General features: G+C 50.9%; 1 protein-coding gene across 2 annotated transcripts in view; it reads right to left on the reverse strand.

The window, feature by feature from the left end:
* The window catches only part of CUX2 (cut like homeobox 2), a 218,648-nt gene extending 193,982 nt beyond the window's left edge, over positions 1 to 24,666 (reverse strand). For both annotated transcript variants that reach the window (XM_045846220.1, XM_045846211.1), the window contains exon 1: positions 24,571 to 24,666. In XM_045846220.1, coding sequence (XP_045702176.1) covers positions 24,571 to 24,633 — 63 coding nt within the window. In that variant the 5' untranslated portion in view covers positions 24,634 to 24,666. The remainder of the gene's footprint in view (positions 1 to 24,570) is intronic.
* Between the last annotated feature and the right edge of the window lie 1,811 nt (positions 24,667 to 26,477).

Here is a 26,477-nt window from a genome sequence, read left to right on the forward strand (position 1 = left end):
CCACAACAGGCCCGGGCATTTCAGGTAAGGGGATCATTATATATATTCTATTAACGTAACAGAGGGCAGACTCTACACTTAGCAACTCTTAGGTCTTCAATCAAGGGGAATGATGATGATGAAGAAGAAGAAGATGATGATGATATTTACTGAAGGTCTACTGTGCACAAGGTATTGGGAATGCTCTACATGGTCCAAATCCTTTCCGTGTGAAGAACTCCACATCAGGCATGAAACTGGGGTTCCTATGTGTGTCTCCACTTGCCTAACTTTACACAGAAAATACTAAGCAGAACCAGGGTGAAACCCAGGCCTTGGCTGAAACCAACTTACAGAAAGTTCCAGAGCCTATGACTCACTTCTACTCCACGACAAGGTGTTTGTTCTACAATAGAAATCAGGAGCTCTTAGAGTTCATGGCTAGATTTAGAGGATCCAACAACCCCTGAAACTATACACAAAAGATGTTATCTCTATCCTGTTTCTAAACAGAGGATCCACAGCTTTTACAAGATTCTCAAAGTCAAAGCATCCCTGATGTAGATCCAAATGCAAACCTTTTTGCAGGCCATTTCTTATGCACAATGCCAAGCAGCCTTGAACTTTATGTCTCTGCTTGTTTAAATCACACAACACCCCTCTAAGAGAGTATTTTTACCACCTCTGTTTTACAGGTGATAAAACTGAAACCACAAAGGGGTCAAATAACTTTCCTGGGATCCCACAACTATCAAGTGGCAGAACAGGGACACCAGAATGGAACCCACTCACCTGTACTCTTAACTCCTGCCACACTACCTCTGCAGCCTTCAGTAACCAGCCCTCCACTTCTTAATCCAATCACGAGTCTATACAAGCTTAGCGGGCCTTCGTCTTTCCTGCCCACCTCAAAGCCACTGCCACATGCACAGAAAACATAAGGGTCCTTCTGCTCTCATTTCAGGGCAAAGTCCCTCTCTTAATCCCAATCTCCACGTCCAGAAGAGTATTTCCAAGGTCTGTCAGGCATGAATCAGACATTTCTCAGGGTGTGAGCATCCCCCATTCCCTACCACTTCGCCTAGTGCCAGCCCAGACCCTAACTACCTACTTAGCTCGTGCCTTGCTCATTGCCAGCATAAACACACATTTACCCAATTTTTCAGAATAAGCAGTATTTACTCAACAGCCCAGAATGGCTCATATGGAACTATTAAACCCCATTGCCTCAGTCTGCAGCTCAGAGTGCAATAATGAACCAGTACTTTGGAGTGATTACGATGCTAATAAGAATGTGTGAGGCACAGAATATCACTATGCCGGGGCAGCCGCCAAATTCCCTGGACTCCCTGCACCTCCCAACCTCGCATTTGGGAATTCCACTATTCCCGAAACCAGCCTGCCTGGGAACCGCTAGCTCCCTAGGCGAGACACAGATGAGAAACAGAAGCCCACCATTCTGCAGAGGGCTGGCCCCACAATGCCAGCCCTCATTGGGATATAGGGAGCAACGGTGCCCGCCTCCTGACAGCTCCAAAGGCCCCAGAGCCCCCAGTACTGGCGAGGCCTCGAGTGTTTGCATGGCATTTCACACGCTCTAACATGCACAAATATTGAGGAAAAAATACTTGCTTTCTCAGGCTGTATGCCTAGAGCAATGTTAGATTTGGTGGGGGGTTCCCCCCTTTTTTATCTTTCTCTTTTCACAAGCCCCTTGGTAAACAATAAATGGCAGAAAAGAAGCATATATTTGAACATGGTAAGGTTCTCCTTCACTCCCCTCCCCTTCTGTCCAGGGAAATCGCTTTATTCCTATCCCTGCCTTGGCTTTATCCATCCTGTAGACTGGTGAATTTTCTGGATGAGGCTAGGCATGAAGTCTCAGGCCAGTGGACAATGGTGGGAGCAGCTGAGTCTCTTTGTCAAGCTCCTTCTCTACCTCAGGCTCTTGACCTTCAAATCCCTCCAATTGTCCTCCTCTTTCATCCATTCAACCCCCACTCCCACCCCCCGCCCATGAACATGGTTGCCCTGTGTTCAGGGTGAAGATCTCAGGAGGGCTTATGAGCCCCTTTAAGCCAGCCCTGTCTACCCTCCATAGCCACACCCACCTCTAGGCCCCTCGCCCTGTGCTCCAGCAACACTGGCTGTTTTTCACTTCCTCACACCCCAGGACATTTGCACGTGCTGCTCCCTTCCTCACTCTGGACTACCACAGCCCCTCATCATTTCACTAGCTCAGGAGTCCTTCCCTGACTTCCAGTTTAAATCTATTACACAATCTCATCACTCCTAGCTCATTTCCTCTGCAGCCCTTAGCAGGGTTTGCAATTTCAAATATGTGTGACTATTTGATTGATGTTGGTCTTTTAAGGGATATTACTTCTAAATATCATAGAGACCAGCAGGGCCAGGAGGGCAGAGAGCATGTCCGTGTTGATCACCGGGGCATCCCAAGCACATGGTCTAGGCCCTGGCACATAGCAGATGCTGGATAAATACTCCTTGAACAGATGACTGATTGACTGACTGAATGAATGTACCCCGTCGCCCCAGCCCCACTCTGCTTTGTCAACCAGCTGCCTCTTAGCTGAATTGGGCTCCACAGCTTTTCAGGCCTTTGCCACGGTCCTGTTTTGTCTACTACAAAGTGCTGTGTTCACAATACAAGGACCAGACACATATCTATACACAATAAAATGCTCAAGGACCTTTAACGAGAATGGCCATGTGCCCTCTCTTGGTTTAGTGTAGAGTGTGTATGTGCATGCAGTATATATGTGCACACGTCTGTATTTCAGCACAAGAGCCGCCAACAGAAACACGCACCAGCACAGGCAGGAAAACACTACTCGGGGACTTACCCGACACGTTCATACAACGAGGGTTAAGTGAGAGCCACTGCAGGCATAATTTTTAAATCCCTTCTTTTTCTTTCAGCTACAGGATTCTCTGATAATCCTCTGTGGTCTATTGTCTCCCTCCCCATCACAACCCGAAATGCTTTCCTTGACCACTTTTGGTCCCCTAACAACTCAAACAGAAATACAAACAGGAAGAAGAGGGCAGAGCAAAGGAAGCTGTGGTGCCACTGCGTGCTGGGATGCAGGGATGGGAAGAAGTGCTTCTCTTCCTTCCTCCACGCGTGAGCAAGTGTACAGCTGAGGAGGCTGTGGGCCTGCCGCTCACCCAACAGAGCCTGGACTCCACCTGGTCACAGCAGCCCCAGAAAGTTTAGGAGACCCCTGCTCCCATACTTCCTCCTCAGAGCAGCGGGACTGTGGCACCATCAGCAGATACTGACTGAGCATCTAATGTGTGCCAAGCTCTGTGCTTGAGACAAGAGTCAACAAGCCAGATTCAAACTTGCCCTCGTAGGCCTTAAAAAAGACAAAGCGAGAAATCCCAATGAGCTGTGATGTAATTGTGGTGGGAGCCTTCCTGATCCAGCAAGGAGGTTGGGGAATGGCTCCCAGGTCAGAAACGTGAAGGATGAGAGAAGTCTGTCAGGGAGAGCAATGAAGACAGTTCCGGGCCGGGGGGCAGTACATACAAAGGTCTGGGCCACATCACAGTTTAACCTGTGGACCAGGTAACAGTTTAAGTCTGGCTAGAGGAGTCAGGGGTGAAGGGGTCTAGTAAGAGACGAGATGGTAGAGGCGGATGAGGGTGGAAGAAGGTGATCACGACAGGCCTTGTAAAGCGAAGGGAAACACGTGGACTTCATGCCATAAGCAAGCAATAAGGAGCTACTGATGGTTTCTAAGTGGAGGAAAGGGAATGGTGACCTGGTTTCACTTTTTCATAAAGATCGCTCAAGGCAGAGTTCACGGTCCTCAAAATCAAGCAAGGGCATGACCATGTGACCTGAGTCATTGCCACCTCCCCACCATGAACCCCAGGAGTGCCTTCTATAATACATGGAGTCCTATGACCAGCCAAAAAGACCATGTGAGTGGGGATCAAGGCCCAGGGTCCACATTCCAGGAGTCACCTCTCCCACCCTTAGTCATGCCATCTGAGAAATGGGTATAAAACTCCACCTGCCTCCTCAACCTGTAAGGATTAAACGAGTTCACACCCGTCAGGGGCTCGGCACAGTGCTTGGTGCTGGGAAAGCACTCGATAAATAATCACTATCGACAGGATTCTTTTTACCAGTTGAGAGCCCCGTTAAGCACTGGGGTAGACAAGGGGGCCCAGGGGCCACAGGTCCAATCTGGCACCTATTGTGTGCCCAGCACTTAATTCTTTCCTATTTCTTCCCTACATTTTCATCTTGAATATTCATAAATCCCTAGTTTCTGGCTTCTCCTGAACACCTGAACCCCCTGTTGAAACCCACTGCTGTGCTGCCCCTCGGGCACCCCTACAGGAGTGAGCCAGGTCTCCCACCCCCAGCCTCCAGCTGTCAGACCAGCGGAGGGTGACCACAGGTGGGGAGCTTCCTGGAGCTCAGGGCTGAAGATGCTAAATCTGGGTAAGGGGCAAGTGGGGAAGAGAAGGGCTGAGTGGCACAAAGGCCCCCTCTGCTTGCCCCCAGCCAGGCCTGAGCCCCGCCCCCACCCCCACCCCCACCCCCACCTTCTCTTTGATAACATCCCTTCCAAGTCATCCTTTCCTTCCTCCAACAGCTAAAGGGCATTGGCCTAAAAAAAGTCCTGGCTCCACGGAGTGGCCCTTGCCATCTCTCCTCCAACCTCCCTGTCTCTAAGATACAGAAAGGTAAGGCTGGGGGACCCAGGCCAGTAAGAGGAGGTTGGCAGTAGTGTGCCCCACTTTGCAGGTGGGGAAAACGGAGACATAAATGTGGTTCATGGAAACTGAAATGTCCAGGAATCAGCCAGCCGTCCTACTCCCCTCGCTAAGAGAGCCTGGCTATCTCTGCCAGCCTCCCTTGACAGGGGCCCTGGTCTTATCAGGACATTTAGGAAACATGGTCCTCTCCACCCATCACTTACCACACTCAGTGAGGGTCTGCACATTTTTTCAGAGACCAGGCCCAATTCTGGAAATGAAAAAGTAACCCTCCTGTCCCAGACGCCCTACGAAGAGGGGCCTCCTCAGCTCATGAGCTGCCTCTCTGCAGAGCACCAGCTCCACTGGTGCCATCCCCCGCAAGGATGCAGTAAAGCACTCCCTTGGGCCCCTTCCTCTGGGTGGCTGCCCACCTTCTCTGGCACCTGAGATTTGAGAGATGCTTTGTCTCTGTCTTTCTCTCTGCTTCTCACCTGTGTCTCCCCAGCCAGGGACAAGGGGAGGGGGGAATCTCCCAAGATCCTCAATTTAAAATAAAGTCAGATCTTTTTCTCTCCCCTTCCTCACTACCTAGTAACTACACTTGTGTGAAGTCGATGCTCTACACAACGAAAAGAGTGGCCTCCTTGGAGAGGGTACAATCAGACAATTTTTAAGATCATGGAGCATTAGACCGTTCCCAACTGGGTTTACTAATCAAACAGCCAAATCCTTCATAACCAGCCAATCCCTACAGGGCAATTAAATCCTTCCCCTTTAAAACACTTGCCACACTGTCTGGGGACAGAAAGAAAAATTTGCAAAATTCATTTGATAAATTAGCCAGGGAAAAGAAAGGAGTGAATCAAGCTTTGTTCTTTTCATTTTTTTTAATTATGGAATTCACAATGCCTGAATAATGTTTAATAAGAACTATGAAAATTCCTAACAGTATTACAACACAACACAAAAGAATTAACCTGGTTACCGTGAAAAATTGCATATTTAATTAAGAACAGAGAGTTCAAAACTATCCAGAGATTTCAAGAGTGCTGTTGCCTGAGGGGCCAAATTACATGCTTCCAGGGCTGCTAACGGAGTTAGCGTGCTCAGTCATTACCCAGGCGTTCCCATTAAGTGACTCTGGGCAGATGACATCAAATTCATTTCAAAAGCACCAGGAACTGAAGCATTCACTTGGGTAGTTGAAGGGAAAGCAACTATCCTGCTGGTACAAATCAGACCCCTTGTTGATAAAGGCAATAATTAAAAAATAATGTTAATTAGCCGCTTTTATTCGAAGAAAAGTACTGTAGTTGGAGCGCTTCCAGCTTGTAGTGGTGGGAGTCACTCTTTCTGGAAGTAGAGAAAGCTGCTGGTGGAAGTGGGGTGCCTGGGGGCCTCCAGGAAGAGAGGAGGATGGTGGAGCTTGGCACAGGGGGCAAGATGGGTCCGGCTAGGGAGGGAGCTGGCCAGGCCTGGGTCCCCAGGTTGGCATCGGCCCGGCCACCCCAAGGCCTTCAAGGGGACAGCTTGTACAGTGAGGGAAGACGGTGCCACCTGCATCCTGGGCACTGTCACTGCGAAGCCCATTCCCACCACTGTGGACTCAAGCGAACCCAGATCTCCCTCTTTGGGGACTTCCTGCCACACGCACTCCCCTGACACAGCCATTTCTGTCACATCTATTCTCCCCACACAATCTCCTGTCACACCTATTCCTCTACTCAGCTACTTCCTGTCACACTCACTCCCTTCACGGCCTGTCACACTCGGCACTGTATCACCACCACCACCCTCACTGCAGACTTTTTCCCCAAAGGTGACCACCACAATCTCATCACACGTGCTCTCCTGGTGACATGACCTTGACATTCCTCCCAAGGAGTGGTCCCTCCTGTGAGCCCCTCCCTTTGACCCTGGGCAGGCCTTGACCAGCACAGTAGAAGGAAGTGACTCTTCTAACACCTTCCTCTCCACCTTGCTCTCTTGGGACACTCACTCCTGGCACCCAGCCACCACGCTGTGCAGAAGCACAGGACAGCCCACCCAGACAGACCACGCGGTATTCTGGCTGGCAGCCGAGGTCCCAGGCAACAGCCAACATCAACCACTAGATGTGTGAGTCCTTGAGTTACCCCCAAACTTTGAATCTTCCAGCTAGCTGAAGTCCCAGATATCACGAAATGAAGATCAACTTATCCAGTTGGGTTCTGTCTTATTTCCTGCTTTATAGAATCTGCAAGTATAAACAGTTGTTTTACCCTAGTTTGGGGGTGGTTTATTACACAGAAAGAAATGACAGCTATACCGACAGACACACACAGTCACACCTTGTACGAAACCTCCTACCACAAGCACCCTCCACTCCCCACAGACCATCAAAGAGGCCCAGCACGAGACACGAGTCAATGGACCTGACCACCAGTGGCAAGAACTTCTCCTGAAGAAAGCCACCATCAGCTTCTTTAGCCTGCTCTCCACAGCCTTAAGTTCTCCAAGCGCCTACTGTGCGCAGCGGCAGGCAGGGTACAGCGAGCCACCACCCTGGGGCCTGGCGTGTAGGGGAGAGAGCACAGGAAGGCCCATGTATGGCTGAGACCCCCATGCAGCTCAGTGCTGTGCCCGGGACTCACGGCTGGTTCATGGCAGAGAGAGGTTCAGGCTCATCTGACTCCTGGTGGCATGGTTTGATTCTCATTAGTAAGGTGCTTAATTAGGGCAGCTCACTGATATACCCCAGAGAAACACACTGTGCTCAGACCCGAGCCCAATCACCTGCTGGTGGCCAGGCCAGCCCCCACCCACTAGAGGGGCATCCCGGGCAGGGTGCAAGGGGGCAGGCACTGATGGGGCCACAGGGACAGACTGGGGAAGCCACTTCCCTGTACTGCCCAGCCTGGGCAGCCAGTGGGCACAGGAGTTGGGCCTCGGTGTCTCTCCTCCTGGCTCCCAGGAGGCAGAAGGCCTCAAAGGCCTCACCTACCATGAAATGTCAAGATGTTCTGCTCTGCTTGGAGAATCATTTTTTTTCCAGAGATGAATTTCACAAAGTAGGCCACGGGCCAGGAGACCAACCCTCCTGCTCGCAGAGGCTGAGGTGGATGCCCTCCAAGGGATGGTGCTGGCTCAGAGAGGCTCTGAGGCTGCTGGCCCACAGGTCTGGGGGTCCAGCCATGCCAGTGAGTGAAGGGCAGGGAATAGGCCTGGATCTTCCCAGAGTCTCTGAGCAGTCACCAGCTCCAGCTCTGGCTCCTGGAATCCTGACACCCCAGGTGCTTGTCAGTGCCTGCTCTGGGAATGGGGGCCCAGGCTCCCACTCCAGCCAGCCACACAGACCACTGCGAGCAAAACCCCACCACGTAAGACCATTACGAGGTAAACCTGCACAGTTGCCCCTTCCCAACTATACATTGCCTGTGCCTTGCATATTCCCAGAAATGACAAGAAGTAAGACAGCCTATGACACAGACCCTGACGTCAGACTACCTGGCTCTGCTTTGTGACCCTGGGCAAGTCACTGACCTCTCTGTGCTGCAGCTTTCTCCTCCAAAGTGGGGATATTAACAGTGTCAGCATCATAGAGTTATGGTAATTAAATCATTTAAATGATGGTATTTTGGAAGCACTTTAGAGTTATACCTGGCACACAGCCACTCTTGGTAAGTATTATTAAATGAAAAATAAATAAAACAAAAATTTAAAAATCCCCAAAACTTCAGAGCCCCTCTCACTCCTCAATGATCCCGTCAATTCTGACCATTTTATGGAATGGCTACACTGAGGCCAGAGAAGACACTCATCTTCACACTAGTCAAAGTCAGCGGAGCCAGTTTCTGCACCAGCTAACACAGGCCTATGGGGGCCACACCTCGAGCATCACTGGGACCACTCCACTCAGTGTAGATTGTACAAAATGCAAAGCCCCACACTCCACTCCCGCCTCCACCACCCAGCTCAACCATTGCTGTCCCACATAAAATGCAGGCCCAGAAGCCAGGAATCCGAGTTTTTAATGCGACCTCTGATTGGAGCACCCAGCCTTCAGCACCCACTGAGTGCCACGCCAGCTGAAAACAAACTGGTCAGAATTTCAATGACCCAGCTGTCGATGACCCAATGGCGATGGGCTCACCACCTTGGGGAGATCAACAAAGAACCAAGGACTCACCCGGTGGCTTGAAAAGCAGCCCAGGCCAGGGATGTACAAGTGGGAGAGACAGGATGGTGGCCAACGCAGCGCAGAGTAAGGGAAGGAGGGCTGGGAACGGGAAAGGGCAAGGGGAACAGTGTTCCGGACAGGGGGAATGGCAACGGCCAGGGCTGGAAAGTGTGAGGAGTACAGCAGTTACGGGTTCAGGGAGGAATAGGGCGCTGAGGAGTAAGGCACAGAGCTGGGGCCAGAGACTATGAAGGCCCCTGGTAGGTTTCCACATGCCGGAAACTCCTGGGACAAAATCCCAACTCTACTGGGAAAAAGCTGTGTATCTATGGGCAGCTCCTGAACTTCTCTGGGTACCTGTGGGTTCATTGTTCTCAATGGAGCAGGAACGAATCCCTTGGACGGCCCAAGAGAAGCCACTTGGAGAGGGCCCCCCTGAAGGAAGAAAGTTCCTTAGCCATTTGCCTCTATGCCATTGCCTGAAATCATCTCTCCCACTTCCAAGGCAGAGGTAACAGGGAGCATGAAGGTAGGCGGCAGGGTAACCTTTATAGAGAGCCTGGTGCATTCCAGGCTCCGTGCTGGGCCCTCCACCCATCTCATTTCCCCCGCACTATGACCCTATTATGAGCTAACTATAATTGGTACCCCCATTTCACCGATAAGGATATTGAGGCACCCAAAGGAGCAGTCCCCTGGCTACATCACACAGAGATGAGAGGAGGGAAAGGAGCCCCATTCTGCCCCTGCAGCAAGCTACCAACCTGAGTTTTCCCTCTAAGGGATCAAGTTGGAGCTGGGAGAGATGGGCAGGTGCAGCGGCCAATTCTGAGGTAGCAGCACCCACTAACTGGCCCTGCATTACCCCGTGTCACCTCCACCACAGTGAGATCAATACTTGGGGGGATCCTGTTTAGCTTTGGGGAAATCATTAAGTGCTACACCAAACTAATCAAAAAATAACTGCACTGCCAGGAGAAGTCAGGAGGGGCTGCCAAGGTGCACGCACAAAGGCACACACTGATGCGAGCACGACACACTCACAGACACCCACACGAGAATGCCGACACGCAGGCACACATTCAGAGACACTGAGAAGAACACACGGGAACACTGAGATACAGACACAAGGACTCGCACACATAAATGTGCAAAGACCCACAAACATACTCAAAGATAGGTGCACACAAAGATGCAGCTAACATAAATATGTAAACACAGCCGGGTGATATTCACATCCATCCCTATTTGTTCATTTGACCGAGACTTTTTGTGAGCCCACGGTGTGCTCAGCCCTCTGCTGCTAGGTTCTGTGTACAAGTGCTGTGTGCCTCTCGGAACCCCGAGTTGGCAGAAGGAGGCTGGCATTAATCAATAGTCCACAGGACCGTGTCTGATTCCCACTGCGGTGAGGCAATGCAGATGCGGCCTCCTGTCTCAGAGGGAAGCAGGAAAGCTGCCCCAAGGCAATGACACTGAGCAAACTCCCAGGGTCTAGGAGGAGTTCACATGGGGACGTGTGGGAAGAGTGTCCCAAGCGGGAGGGCATAAGTCATGCACAGAGGAGTGTGATGCAGTGGAAAATGAAGGAAACCGTGTGTCTGAGACGTGAAGGGCACAGGGAACATGGCTCAAGATCAAGGTCAAGGTTAAGAATTAAGCTAATATAAATCTGAAGCCAATTCTGCTAAGTTAAGATGTATACGGTAAATCCTAAAGCAACTACTAAAAAAAACCCTCAAAAATATAGTTAAAAAATCATTAATAAAATTAAAGGGTTACATTAGAAAATAATCACTGAATGCAGGAGAAAGCATTGAAGGAGGAACTGAAGAACAAAAAGACATGAGATATACAGAAAGCAAAGTGGCAAATGTACATCCAACTATATCAATGATATTAAACATGAACGGGCTAAACAATCCAATCGAAAGGCAGAGATTTCCGGACTAGATTAAAAAATAAAACCAAGATCCAATTATACACTGTTTATAGGAGACAAACTTTAAGTTGAAAGACACAAACTGAAAACAAAAGGACGGAAAAGATAAATCATGCAAACAGCAACCATGAGAAAGTGGGAGTGGCTGTACAGCTATCAGACAAAACCGACTTTACAAAAAAAAACAGTCACTAAAAATAAAGAGGAACACTTTATAACGATAAAAGGGTCAATCCATTAGGAAAATATAAGAGTTAAAAACATATATGCACCTAATAACAGCACCAAAACATATGAATCAAAACGGACAGAAATGAGGGGAGAAACAGTTAACTCAATAGTGACACAGGGGTCAGCATCTTCCTTTCCGGAGTGAAGCGAACCACCAGCCAGCAGCTCAGCAAGAAAACAGGAGACCGGCAACACTGCAGACCAGGAACGGAGGCCTGAGCCGGCCTGCTGCGCCTGAAGGTCACACGGGGGCCTCTGCCCAAAGGCTATGGAGAGCCACTGGAAATGGCTCTTACCGGGTTTTAAAGGATCTCACCGGCTGCCATGCGTCAGAAAGAGTGAGGGGGGCCAGAGTGCAGGGGAGTACGGCACCGGGACACACACTGACAGGCCAGAGCCCGGGGAGAACTGACGGGGACGTGGGCCCGAGAGCCAGGGGTGGGGGCGGAGGTGCGGAAGGGGACGTGCGAGGCGTCCGGGAGGTAAAACCCCCACTGGCATGGGGAGAGGGAGGTGGTCAGAGCAGCTCCCAGGTTTCTGTCCTGCAGACCTGACTCAAGACCAGGTATGAGACGAGTTAGGTTTTGAACGTCGTGAGTAGGACACATCTTTGAGACACACATTCAGGAAGTGTCGGGAAGGCTATTGAGCAGACAGGACTGGAGCCCTGAGGGAGAGAGTGGAGAGACGGAGGGTAGTGGGGTTAAGAAGACAGATGAGGCCACACAGGGTGACGGGGAGAGAGCAGACATGAACTTTAGAGGGACTAACATGTTTCGAGGCCAGCAGAGGAGCGTGGCCTCGGAGAGAGAAGAAATGGTGGCCACAGGTAGGCGGGAAATAAAGAGTGTAGTAGCACCAGGGGCTGAGGGAGCCGCCTGGAGAAGCTCCTTGGGAGTGGGGGAGAGGTTGGCTGGCGAACGGGCAGGAGGTAGAGAAGAGGAGATGGAGTGTGAGTCAGACGGGTCGAGAAAAGTGGCTGTGTGGGGGAGGAGGAGATGGGGTGAGGGGCTCCTCTGCTCTGCCTTCTTAGGAAAGGGAACCCATGTCCTACCCACTTCACACACCCTGCATCTCAGCTTCCTCTGTCCCCAGCACCGGGTGCTGTGCTGGGCCCATGGCACGTGCTCAGTAAATATTTGTGATTTGCTGAATACATATCAGGTTCAGAGCAAAGACTGGCCAGACTGGGTTGGACATGCCAGGGACTGAGGACAAAGAGTAAGGGGACAACTGAGTCCCAGGAGCCATTCCAGACCCAACCCTGGCTCTGAGTCTTTGCTTCCAGAAACCAGAGCAATAAGGGAAAGCTCTTCCATGAAAGGAAAGAGCTTATGCAGCCAAATATGAAATGGAGCGGAGCTGACAAAGACAGGGAAAGGCGGGCTGGACTCAGCTGCTTAAAAAAATCTAAAAAACTTTTTTAATAAACTCTACAAGTCTATCCCCTTCCTTCTTTATCAACGACACGATTTATTGACCGAAGAGGCCATATTGACTAAATAAATCTTGATAATGACCAAGGCTGCAATCAATACCTGCTTATTATCAGCCCGGGCTGAGAATTCCATCTTGCGGAACGAAGGCCCGACGACAGGGCGCACCACGTGGCTCCGGACTCGGGAGGGCGGGCTGGGCTGGATGGATGGTCGGTCGGACGGCACGCATTTTCCAGACCAGGAGACGGGAATCCTTCTTGTGTTATTAATTAACCACCCCACCCCAGGCCTCTCAGGCTTCTGGGTCTGGATTCATTCCCATTAGTTGACAGTGGCAAAGTGTTTTAAGAGATTATTTAAACATCTTAAAGAGAAAAATACAAGCACAGTGACTACCTATGGGGAAGCCCCTGAGGAGAGGCAGGGACATGGGTAGCCAACGGACTGGTCCTAGGTTTGAGTCCAAGCTCTGCAGCTTGCTGACAATGTGGCCTTGGCCTTGATCTTCTATGCCTCGGTCTGCTCAGCAATAAAATGGGAAGGTAGTGGTTTCCCATGCCGAGGGCTGTTGTGAAAATTAAACATGATGTGTGATAAGGGCTCTTATCTCAAGAACACTGTCTGCCATGCATTAAAGGTTCAGCAGCTATTCACCAGGCCTCCTTGTGCAGAGAGCTTCCTTCTCACCTTCCAAAGCCTGCAGACCCAGGCCTGGCCTTGCTGAGGCCAGCCAAGTGGCATCGGGGGAGACGTAACCCCTGCTCAATGCTTCTCTGGGAGGAGCTGTCCACTTGGCCGCTGCTCTGGGTGCTCTAGGCTGGGGGACCCTGGCACTTGCCACGGAAGGCTGGTGTTTAGACTCCTGTGCTTGTGGGGCACAGTGGAGGCCCCTGCGCTGGTGGAAGTTCACACCAGCTTCTCTCATCCGATACTTAAGCATCCAGCGCTGCAAACAAATCAAACCTCCAGGGTCCACTCAGCTTCGGGCACCTCTGAGATGACAGGTGAAATCCAGAAGGTGACTGACAAACAACAATGTTGATGATGGCAATTATAATAAAAGTAATAATAGCCCTCTTGTTTCCTCGGAATGGCCCCATGTTCCAGGCGCTGTGCCAAGGGCTTCCTCTCATCAAACCCTCACAGTCTCCCTATGAGGTAGAGGATGCATATATTTAATTCCCATTTTACAGGTGAGAAAACTGAGGCTTAGATAAGTCTAGTGAGTTGACCAAGGCCTCCCTGTGAGGAAGCAGCAACACCGGGGTCCAAAGGCAGGCCTGACTGCTGCAACTCCGCCCTCTGAACCAGTTCAGGTGCTGCTCCCAGAACAGCGGGAACACAGAGGAGACAGCCCCACACTTCAATGATGATTCTTATTAAGATATGAAGATATAATATTGTTGTTGATAATAACAGTCACCATTTAGGGAAGGCTTACAGCATGCCCAGCCGTAGGCTAAGCATATACACTGAATTGTCACTCTTTACTTCTCACACCCTTAAGGAAAAGTCCTTCTACCTCAACATGATTATAAAGTAGAAGCTTTCTAAGGGCAGGGACTCAGTCTGTTTTGTCCACTGCTGCACCCCCACCACCTCACACAATGCCTGACGCATAGCAGGTGCGGAATAATGTTCATTAAGTGAACAGATAAATGCCCTGTCTCAACAGCCCAGGGAAACTCATCTGGGACAGAAACACGGAGACCTAGAAAGGGTGTCTCAGCCACCGAGGAAAGGGGACACTTCGTCCTGCTGTCCTGCCCTGCTGTGTACTAGGGTTCCCAGGATACGCTGAGGAGGACAACCCCTTAACTCTGGGGTCACTGTCCAGAGACCTTCTGTCCTTTTTAAAGGCCTGCAGGGCTGATCAAGTGGGCACACGAAGCCCACATCAGAAGAATGTCATCTGGGTTCAGAAACCTTAACTGGCTGTCTGTGCCCTCCACATCAGCCAACTCACACGCTGCAGGGACCTGCTTTGAGCTGTAACTGAGGCCACCATTGCTAATGGCCCACAGCCTGCCGGCAATTAATTAATGGATTTATTAATTAGGAGGGGAGCCACCTCCCAGGCTGGAATTGGGGTCACCAGTTTCTAAAGAGAGACTAGCAGAGCTAAAGATAAACCCTCATCCGACACGAGCTTGAGGCTGGGACCCAATTCCCAGGTGTGGAGTGAGCGATTTTCAAGAACCAGTGAGGAGTGAAGCAGCTGGGGGTCTGGGAGGAGCTGGGTCCCCCAGGGCCACCCCCCAAGGTGAAGTAAAGGCAGCTGCCCCACTTCCCCTTCCTATGGGACTCATCAACTCCATCACCCAAACATTTATTGGAAACTTATTATGTCCTTGCCTTCCCTAGGGAGGGAGGGAGGAGGAGAGTAAACAAATGAACAAATAAATATGCATTCTCACATCAGATGAAGCAGGTGAGGAGCTGGGGCAGGCTATGCTGGAAGGAGATTAGGGAGGGCCTCTCTGAAGAGGTGACATTTAAACAGAGCACTGATGAGAGACAGAGAAAGCTACAGAATGTCTGAGAAAGAGTTTCCCAGGCAGAGGGAACAGTGAGTACAAAGGCCCTAATATTTTAATGCACTAGCGTATTCAAGGAACAGTGAGGAGGACAGAGTGGCTGGAATAAAGGGGGGGAGAGTGGCAGGAGATGAGAGCAAGAGATAATGGGGGGCTGACAAAGGGAAGGAGGGACCTCATCATGCGCAGCCTATGGGCCAAGTAAGAACGGGCAGCTAGGAAGAGGCAATGCTGAGAGTGACAGCTCCCCAGGCTCCCGGTAACACAGCAGGTACCTAAACAGAGCGCTTCCTATGCACTAGATGCCTTAGATAGGTGTCTGAGACTCAAATCATCTTTCCTGTGCTCTGAAAAGCGGACACAAAACCAGGATTAAAAAGCAGAGAGACAAAGCCCGTCAATGCCTATGCCCACGGAAGAGAACCAGAGTGAGGGAGGGAAGGGGAGGAGAGGGAGGGAGGGAGGAAGGATGGTTGGTAGGAGCGTCCTACATTGCTGAGGAGTCCAGAAGCATCCGAGTAGTCCTGTGTAGCCCAGGAATAAGTTCTCTTTAGACCTACACTCAATCCCTTGCCAGGACTGGATCTCTGAGAGCAGACTCTGGGGCCACTGGCCAATCACACTCCCTATAGTCAGAGATCTGCAAGGCACATTCTCATAGCCACCATTCTAATGGCACCACCAATAGGAAGTGCCATTACTATACCCACCTTACAGACAAGAAAACCAAGTCTCAGAAAGGAGAAATAACTTGCTCAAGAACATGTGCAGTCAGGAAGGAGCAGAACTTGGATTTGAACCCCAGCTGCCCTGTGCATGATTATGCAACAGAAAGAGAAAATAAACAAAAGGCACTTTGCAACAGGTTAAGAATTGGGCTCAGTATCTTGTTATAAAATAAAATTGATACCTAAGGCTTTTATGGTGGTTGACAATTTGCAAAGTGCCCACTGAGCCCTGGCTGATGTGGCTCAGTAGATTGAGTGCCAGCCTATGAACCAAAGGGTCACTAGTTCAATTCCCAGTCAGGGCACATGCCTGGATTGCAGGCCAGGCCCCCAGTAAGGGGCATGTGAGAGGCAACCACACACTGATGTGTGTGGTTCTCTCCCTCTCCCTCTCTTCTTCCCTTTTCCTCTCTCAAAAAATAAATAAATATTTTTTAAAAAAGTGCCCACTGAGAGAGCATTCACTCCAAGCTATACATGTGACAGCTACATAACATTACTTTATGCTCCATTCTTACTCCAAATTGACAGATGGCAAGAGTAAAGATGGAGGTGGGTCCAACAGCCCACTCAGAATCTGCCTTCCACCAGCTCCTTGCATGCACTATTCTTCCACCCACCTCAGGGTCTTATCACATGCTATTCCCTCTGCTGGGATGCTTTTCCCTGACTTTACCCTTGAGATGTTGGCTGAAGGGTCACTTTTTCCAGGAAGTATCTCAGAATCTAATCCCAGCATGTGACTGCACAGCTGTCCATCCTGTGCATCCACTTCCCCACCATCTGTGGGCTCAGTGAAAAGGGGCACTTTGCCTCCTTCATTCACCATGTCTCCAGTATACGGCTATTAGTTACAATATTTATGCTATTTATTACTATCACTATTATTTATACAACTGCTAGTTATAAGTATTATCTTTAAAACAATAAAAAATTACTAGCTGTAAATATTAATTATACTGTGAGTGGTGAATAGACATTTCCAGAATGAAGGACAACAGCAATTATTAATATTAACATTATTTAGCGTTTCTACATGCTGACACAGACCTCAGTATTTCACGCGCATTAACTCATTTAATTCTCACAACAAACCTTAAAGAGGTGATTGTACTATTATCCCCTTGCACGTATGAGAAAACTGAGGCTCAGAAAGGTTCAGCAACTTACCCAAAGTCACACAGCTGTTATGTGACAGAGCTGGGACTTGAACCCAGACCACACTAAATGTCTTCAGGAGTGGAAGAGTGCAGGCCTTGATTCTGCAGTCCACGCACACCCCCTCAGATACATGGCTTCACCAACACACATAAAGGAGGAGAGGCACCCCAAATAGGTGCCCCCAGCAGAGTGGCCTCTGAGTGACCACCCTACTCAGGAGAAGCTGCCCCCGAACGGCCACCCTGGTGACCCCTGTGGTCTCCCTGTCTGCAGCACCCACGCTCCAAACAGCTGTCTGGACAAGTCAATCGACCGTAATGGTTCCCGGGGAGCCATTTACCCTGTCCACTTGGAGCAACGGCGGCTCGGAGAGTCTTAAGCACTGCTCGGCTCCCAGCGTCGCGGGCAGACGACCAGCTCAAGCCAAAGAGGCCGAAGGATTGATTTTTTTCTTTCTGTTTAATGACAAATGCGTATCCTGAAATTGCTGTTTCATTTGGCTGAACTAAAGGATGGCAGAGGCTGGAGGTGGAGGGCGCAGCGAAGAGGCTGGGAAGGAAGAGGGGCACACCCACAAGCCCACTTTGGGAGTGACTTAGTCACTGCAGAGATGGTGGGCTCTGTGCCCACTAGCCATGTATCTTCATGGAGTTGGTCAAGGACCTTTTTTTCCCCTGAAAATCCAGCCTCTTCTGGCACTGGGCACTTGGGGAAAGGCAGCCAGTGGCCTCCACAGCTACCTTCCCCCAGCTACCTTCCCCATGACCTGCCTCATGACCCCCTACAGATGACCTAACCCACTGCGGACCTTCAACCCAGGGCCTTTGCACTGGCTGTTCCCTCTGCCTGGCACGTCCTTCCCGGGTCTCCACTCCCCACGCAGTGTGGTCAGAGCTCTTGATTTGTTAAGGACACTGGCCATTGGGATGTCATACATAACATTTCTTGTGTTTTAAATGCTGACAACTTATATATAGCATTTTAAAATATTTTACTAACCTAGACAGACACATCCATAGGCCAGACATAGCTCCCAGTCTGCAACCTCTGTGGTCAAAGCTCCCAAAATATAAGACATCACATACAATATTAGTAATATACTAATATAGTAAGACCCAATGGAGTAAAAGGGAAAGCTTGCCCAGAAAGCTCTGAAACAGACTGGAAGGCCAACGAGCTCCAGGAGCTGCTGTTCATTTGGTTTTCTCACCCCTCTCTCCTCTCCAAAAATACCAACCACAGTAATAAGAAGAAAAGAACTTACAGAACAGTAATTGTGTGCCTGGCACTGTACTAAACACATGTGTGAGGTTCAAGGTCCTTTAATCTTTAAGAATAACGTAAAAGATGAAGACTACTATTAGTCCCATTTATAGACCAGGAAAGCAAGGCTCAGAGAGGTTAAGTGACCTATCCAAAGTCACACAGCTAATAGGATTGGAAGCCAGGAAGGGGCCCCTCACTGTCCAGGTTCCTGATATATCCTATCCCTCTTGAGGGAAAGAGTAAACAACAAGTTTCTGGAACTAAGTTTGATCCACCTTCATACTCTTAACTGAAAAGTGAAAAACTTCAGCCAAGCCCCAGCCTATATGACAGCTACCACATAGACCAACAGGCCACAGTCAGCAAAAGATAGCCCTCAAGTCAAATCTGGCCCTCTGTTTTTTAAATAAAGTTTTATTGTAATACAGCCACATCCATTCATTCTTATTGTCTATGGCTATTTTCATGCTACAGTGGCAGAATGTAGTACTGGCAAAAGTGACCATAGAGCCTGCAAAGCCTGAGGTATATTATTATGACTCTTTACAGAAAAAGTTTGCCACCCCTGATGGTAGGCCTAATGGTTTCCTAGAATGCCACCCCCAGAGAAGGCTATGAGGTCAAAATGCTCAGGTGAAACACTGTCCTTAGTGATGCTGAGTGGTCTCGATATTTGGGCCGAAACTGAATGAAATGAAGGAATCAGCATGGGAAGACCTGGAGGAAAAGATTCCCGGAAAGAAAGACATAGATCTTCAAGTGCAAAGGTCCTAAGGGAGGAATGTGCTTGATATGTTTGCAGGACAAAAAGAAGGCCATTGTGACTGGAGCAGAGTGACTCAGAGGAGAGAGGCTGGAGATAGAGCCAGAGAGGTACCTGGGGGACAGATCATGTAGAGCCTTGAAATCCGGGAAAAGGACTTTAGATATTAATCTAAGTATGATAGAAATATATTGTCCATATCCTATAAAACACCACAAACCATTTTTGTAAAGGGTTCATCAAGCCTCAGAAACCAAATAACTCCCTCCTAGACACGATTTTGTGTCTCAAAAATTTGTTCAAAAGGTCAGTAGCAGCCCACCACCGCAGGGTCCAGGGTTGTTAGAAGACATTGGCATACAGAGTACGTCAGCACCTTCACCTCAACCCAATCTGCAGGCCACGTGGCACCGCCGGCCTGTGTGGTGGACTCAGAAGCAGACTTGGAATGTGGGGTGAGTCATTCAGGAGTGCTACAGGCTCACAGACCAGAGGTCGTGGAGCCCCTGCCCCCTGCCCATTACCACCACCTTCCCTGACACCTGTCATAAGTGAAGAGCACCCCCTGGAGAGAAAAACCAAACAGAAGATGGACCTGAGTTCCAACACCAGGGACAAAGGCAGGTCACCACTTCAGTCCCTTTCCCGTGCTCGGCCTGTGCCAGGCTCGGCTTCTGAATTAGATAACCGAAAAGCTGCCAGAAACTCAGCACTTTCAGAAAGCAGCAGAGAAAACCAGGTTTTCTGGATGGCCATGACGATCCAGGACCAAATTTAGCACCGGCCAAGATGTTCACGTTTGCAATCCCATGTGCTGGAAGCCAGGTTACCACAACAGAATGTCAAATTCGAAGACAGAATCCTCGTTATGACAGGAGAGAAGAAAGAGGAGGAGGAGGAAGAAAAGGAAGAGAAAGAGGAAGAGGAAGGAGGACGAGGTAGAGGAGAAAGGAAGGGAAAGAGAGAGGAGAAAAGTCACCACCGCCATCAGAAAAGCTGTCCCCTCTAATCAAAAAAGCACAGTGCTCATCTGAAACAACCTACCGAGACGCTACCTGTGGTTTCTTAATTTTCTACAGTGAATTCGGGTATTAATAAAAGAAACTTCGAGACCTCCAATAGCAAAGGCGATCAGGATGAGATGTTGCTTGTTGTTCTTCTAGCACTCAAAGACAAAGCCCACCTTAGGGAGGCAACTTCTGCTGAATTGAGCAACCAGAATTTTGGGCCACCCAGAAAAGACTGAGGGATTCTTTAAATAAATCCTCAACACCTGTTTCTAGCTCCTTCTATAGAAAAGGACCCCAGACATGGGTTCTGATGAAGTGGAGAAACAGATGGAATGGGGTCACCCACTGATTAGACTTGTAAGGGTCCAGGAAGCTGGCCGATTCTTTGGTGTTTTATCCCTAGAGCTGCTACTAGAAATCTCCCCTCACCCCACGTCCCCCACGTCTCCCACCTCTCCCTGTCCTCCCCCTCCCACAGCCCCCACCTAATGCCAACCAGTCCTGTGGGCCTGGAGCAGGCCGAGCCCAAGCCCAGGCCGCTCGCGCTCCCTGCCCTGGCAGTGATTCTCTTACGGTGAAGTTTCCAAAGTTAGGATTCCGCCAACAGGGCTGATGGCTTATTTACTGCTGTCATCTACAGAAAGAGGAATTTTGACACATTGTTAAATGATAGCACATTTAGATAAGTCAAGCTGTCAGAGGCTCTAATGGATGTCTAAACTCTCTGTGGCTGATATGTAAAATTTATGCACTTCAGAATATCATAAGGTTATAATATTTTAATCACATCCACGCTCTTTTCTAAACTTTGAGCAGGGAAAAAACATTCCATCAAGCCCCATCTCCTGTGCGCCAAGAAACTGAGCCTGCCCAGGAATTTCTCCAAACTCCTTACAGAAGTCAAGCCTATCTCACCAGCCCTGTCAGTCTCCCTCCTTAAAGGCTCACACCTCAAGCATGATTTGCGCCTCTTCCTCCAAAACTCACACAATGTGATGCCTCCAGCCAACCTCCTTCCTCCCAAGGAACAGACATGCATTGGGACCAGGCGCCCTCATTTTGATTGGACATCCGCAACTCACGTTAGCTTGATTAACCCTCTTCAAGGGAAAAAAGAGACTGGACCCAGAGCATCAAAATAAAGTGGCAAAGTAAAGCAGAAAAAAAGTCATAAATGTATGAATCCAGTTACGATGATTATACACAGAAAAGTCATAAAAAATACTGCATTTAGTAATGTTCACCATAAAGCAATCTTATAACCAAATGAAATATGTCCAGCATTATCTTTGGGATGGAATTTTATTTCTTCTCATTTCCTGGACTGTTAGCAGCAGAGCAAAAGGAAGAAAAGGAAGAGGGGAAGCAGTTGCAGGGGTCCTGGAAGAGGGTGCCATGTGTCAGGGGGTCTTCGCCATCAGCCCACAAGTCATTAAGTCTGCTGACTCACTTCCATCCTAGGAAAATAGCCCTATTGTGTTCAGAGATCATGCTAGAAGGAATAATAACTGGACTGCTTCCATGTTTGAAAAATATATACTTCCAGAGGACTGTACGCTGGGCTAGCACAAGGTCACCTTTCTTGCCAAGATCAGGATGCCATCAGCAGCATGGTCTGGCCTGGGGACATTGGCTGCCTTGGCTGCCTCTGCTGCCTCCGCCACTTTAACACTCAGCAACCAGGCTGCGTGAAGCCACTCAACCTGAACGACCAAGAACTGACGCCGAGCACCTCCTCACACTCACAGGCAGCTGGGCCGCGTGACGAGTGGGCCCAAAGCTTTCGGCCCATGCAGGACCTGGGGTGGGGGCCTGTCTCTCCTACCTGGATCTCAGAATGAGCCAGTAGAAGTATTCTTTTCTGGTTATCTCCCCTATAAGAGGAAAATGAGGAGAGGAAAAAATGAAAATAAAAGTGTGGCGTAGGAGTCATTAGCATTATGCACAAGAGATGATCCTGGGAGAAAGTGCTTAGGCTCATAATCCGTTTCCAACAAAAATGCCATCAGTGAGAATATGGGGGGAAGGTGCAGGTCTGTTGGGCGGGGGAACAACTGAACATTTCACGATGAGGGTGGGTGGGGACCATGGCAGATGTGAAGGCCTAAATGTCTGCACACAGTCACGGCTGCCACAATTATTTCTCTGCTCTCTAGAAGTGTACAGCCATTCAAACTCCCATAGGAGCCCCTCCCCACTTAATATCCATGTAAATGAGCTTACCCCCTTTCCCTAGAGCCTTCTCCTTTTGTGCTAGACACACCAGCTATTGTCTTAATGAATGCCCCCCCCCCATGTTTGCACCCTGGGAGAAGACAGGTCTTAGCCCCAGCTCCCCATCACCTGAACAAGATCCTGCCACCTTCATCCTTTCCAGTTCGAATCTGCTTCTCCCCCTCAGCATCTTCTAAAACCCTAACAAAGGGTCCCAAATCAATGGCAGTCCAACTAGAATCAAGATTTGGGTGACCTCAACAGCCCCACAAAAGACCCCGGAACCAGAGAAGGAAGAGAGTGAGGTTTAAACCCTCCCCCCACCACAGCTCAGAAATCAGCCCCTGGGGGCTGCTTCCACCCCTCAGCACCCGGCCCTAGCCCACCCAGCCCACCCATCCCACCCAGCCCTCCCCGTTGCAGGCTGAGCTCCCCAGATTGAAAACAAGTTATCTAATGAAAATCGTGTTAACTGACATTCCAGCCAACCGGGAGCAAATACCAGCGCTGTAAATCTCGCTGCAGAAATTTTCTCCAGCCCAGAATAACAATAGGACCCCGCAAAGGGCTTTCGCCAGCCCTTCTGGTTCCTCTCCTCTTGTCTGCCACGTTCTTGTCATTCCTTATGTTACAGAACATCAATCATAAATAAAGACGCTGTCCCCCAGCCATGCCCGGGTCTCATTTACAAACATTAGCAGGGAATACGATTACCATTGGCCTTCGTGCCAAGCTCAATGTGGCTGCCCAACTCTCTCTCTCCCCTTCTCTCTTTCTCTCTCCCCCCCACACCCCACTCTCCCAGAGAAGCCACTTTACATCCTTTAAGGCAGCAAGCACAGCTCACCGCCCTGCCTGCCTCAGTTGGCCATCCAACTGAGCCCCAACTTGAGTGAGGACCTGGAATTGCAAGGCGTCCGCTGTTATTAACTGCATGCCTGAGTGCCCCGATTTTCTCTCCAGCTCAATGGCTTTAGGGAAGGGGGGCCTGAGGGGAGTGAGGGGGGCTGGAAAGAGGCCAGGAGGAGGGGAGTACTGAAACCACTTATCAGAAGAAACTTAACGAGATTTGCCAGCGGATTTTTTTTTTTAAGTGGGTTCCTTTTTATCTCCAGAGTGATGCTCTGGCTTTTTCCGAAAATGTCAAGGCCAAGACAGGATGCTGTAATTCCCGGTTATCAGTACCATTTCCCTGCCCCTTGTTCCCACTGTGTCTGCTCAGGCTTTGCGAGACTCCAGGGTTTGGGGGGCTTATCCTGAGAGTCCTGGGGTACCCGGGAAAGAGCAGAGGCTGGAGCTGTGCTTCCAGCAGGGGTCTCTGAGATCCCACCCCAATCCTGCCTACTAGGAGGTCAGCAGAAAACACCCCCAAATCTGGGGGAGACTCCCCAAGACAGGTGGAGGGGGGATAACTGCTGGGGTTTGGGCAGGAGCACGCTAAAGAAGGTGAGGGGAAAAGGAGAAAGGGAGAAGAAAAACAGCGGTTGGAAAGAGAAGAAAAGCAGCGGCGGGGAGGAAAAACAGGAGGGAGAAGACAGCGAGGGAATCTCCTATATAAAAGTTCCCAAGGGCGCGAGAGCCGGAGTCACCTGCTCTGCAGCGCGCTCCGGGCTCTCCACAGCCCCCGAGGCAGAAGCGCAAACTTGCGCGCGGCCCGGGCCCATCTCCGTCGCCCGTCCCCATCTAGACTTGGCAAAGGAGGGTAAAGGCAAGAAGCAAAGACGAACCCCGAGAACTCGGCCCGAGGAGAGGTCTGCCGGCGCAGGCTGCCAGTCCGGCGACGATGGCTGGGGAGGCAGCAGCGGCCCGCGGGTGACAGGGCGTCCGGGCTGCGCAGACAGGAGGGCGGCGGCGGAGGTGCCGACGGCCGGCGGGGCGCGGAGCCGCCTCTTCGCCAACCCCGGCTGCCTCCTCCTCTCTCCGACTCCTCCCTGCCCGCCAGCTCCCTCCCACCCTCACCTCAGCCCCAGCTGGGCGCAGACAGGCACGCGGCGCGCTCCGCGGCCTCCCCTGGGCAGCGAAGTTAGGAGGCTCGCAAAGTGTGGTATGAGGGGGGCTGCCGGGGGTCCCGCCGGCAGCCCCCTGCCCGAGACCCCAATCTTTGCCTTCCCCGCGCCTTGCCCGGCCGTTCGCCAGCCGGCTCAGTCCCCGGGCCGAGGGCTCACTAGCGCTTCTCCTTGGTCGCGGCGGCTAATCGATGATTGAACCGAACAAAGAGCAGCGGCGAGATCAATTCCTAATACCTATCGATGGGCAGCGGGCAGCCGAGCCCAGGCGAGCCCCCGCAAACGCCGCCCGCAGCCCCGGGGCGCCCGCCCGCCCTCCCGGAGACCTCCCCAATGCGCCCAGGGCGCGCCCGAGGGCTCCCCACGGCCGCGCGGCCGGAGCTGCCCGCACTAACCTGGAGTCGCCGTAGATCAAATCGCTTCCAATATTGAAACATCGATCCCACATTGGCGGCCATCTTGGGGGCTATTCGAGACGCACACACACAAGAGTTTGGCTTTTCTCAATGGCTGCACTCAATATCCGGGCTGGACTCCCCCCAGCCCCGGGGCCGCCGCCGGCCGCTCGGGCTCTGCGCGCCACCGCCCGGGGTCCCTCCGACGCCCCCGGGCCTCTTGCCACCCGCTGCCCCTCGGCGCCTCTGCTCTGCCGCCACCGCGGCTGCCGGGCCGGGAGCCGTGCGCCCCCCCCGACCCCCGGAGGGCGCGGGCGAAGCGCGCCGGGCGGGGAGCTCGGCGCCCGCCCGGGGGAGGTTGCCGGGATGGGGTGGGAGGGGAGGGGGGGGGGGAGGCAGCCTCTCCGAGAGGCGCCGGCGCCGCGGCTGCCCTGCCTGCAGCCGGCTCCCGGGCCCTGGAAGCGCTCGCTGCATCTCCCCCCCCCAAGTCTGGGGTCGGTGTGCCGCGCGATTGCACTTGACTTTGGCTTTTTGCAAACTTATCAATACTGACGTAACGTGCTGATCAATGCAAAGGGAAGTTTGAGAGGGTGGGCTGCGGGAGGCCAGCGCGCAGAGCGCCTACCCTCCTCCCCGCACCTGTCTACCCCCCCCACCTCCTGCATTGCATACTAAAAAGTTAATAGTTTGCATTGCATTTTTTTTCTTTTGCAATCGGAGCACACACAACACGTGCCTCGGGCTGCCGCCGCTCCTCCGTCAGCTAAGCTACAGATCAGAGGGTAGCAGCCCGAAGCTCCGACAGCGTCGACTCGCTGGTGGGCTGTAGGAGCAGATGAGCGAGCGGGTGGGAACCGCCCGGGGGCGCCACTGGGTCGTGGGAAATGTCACCACTGCCTGCACGCAGCTTCAACGCCATTATATGTATAGTTATTATTATTGGGGGGGATCCTTAGCCAGAGCTCAGGGTTCTTTGCGGGGGGGGGCGCTCTGGTGCTTTGCAATTGGGATTCCTGTTATTTGGGGGGAGTCTTTAGCCCAATTATCAGGGCTCCTTACAATTTTAAAAAGGGAGGCCCTTTTACTGTTATGACAATTAATGGAGGGGTTGTTAGAAAAACCTCTGGAGCACTTTTTCCGAAAGTGGGTTGGCTTTTACTGTTGTGAAGGGGCCCTAGCCCTGCTGCAGGGGCTCTGGATCCTTAATAACTGCAGAGGTTTCTGCTATTGCTATTTTACCATTATTACTCGGGGGTCCGTCACCTAGCCGGAGACCCCAGGTCCTTGCAGCATAGGGATTCTTATTATGACTGTCTTTTGGCAGAAGGTCTTCAACCCAGCTGGAGGGAGGTTCCTATCTTTTGCAGTTTCTCAGACGCTGGACAACAGAGTTAACCAGGTTTCTTCTACATTTTCCCTTTTCCCCTGTGCAAGCCACAGGTCCCCAGTCCCCTCCCAGCGCCCCCCCCCCACCCACCTCCCCCACACCCCCCCCCCAGGAAGAACTCACTCCCGGCCTCCTCTGTCACTAACCCATTTGCCCTCTCCATACACCCCCGGGACACTCTCCGCCTCCAGTCTGTTTCCCTGCCAAACCCTACTCCATTCGCTTCCCCACCCAAAAAAGGGGACATTTTTCCTTCTTCTTCTCTGGTTAAAAAGACTTGTTTTTATAGATAGCAAATGGAAATTATATTCCCTTTTTATGGCCTAGCTTGGACTTCTGACATCACTCTTGGTTGGGACAATAGATCAATACAGAAGGTTATAAAGAAGATAAAGTTTAGAAGAGTTGTAAAGGAGAGAGAATCCTGATGGATATTTTTGATGATTTTTCAATATTGTGTCTTGGAGCACGTGTTTCATGGCAATTAAAGTTTTTAATGTAACGTAAATAATTGTTTCAT

Source organism: Phyllostomus hastatus, unplaced genomic scaffold, assembly GCF_019186645.2.
Source record: "Phyllostomus hastatus isolate PE091 unplaced genomic scaffold, TTU_PhHast_1.1 phas_contig_1162, whole genome shotgun sequence".
NCBI lineage: Eukaryota > Metazoa > Chordata > Mammalia > Chiroptera > Phyllostomidae > Phyllostomus > Phyllostomus hastatus.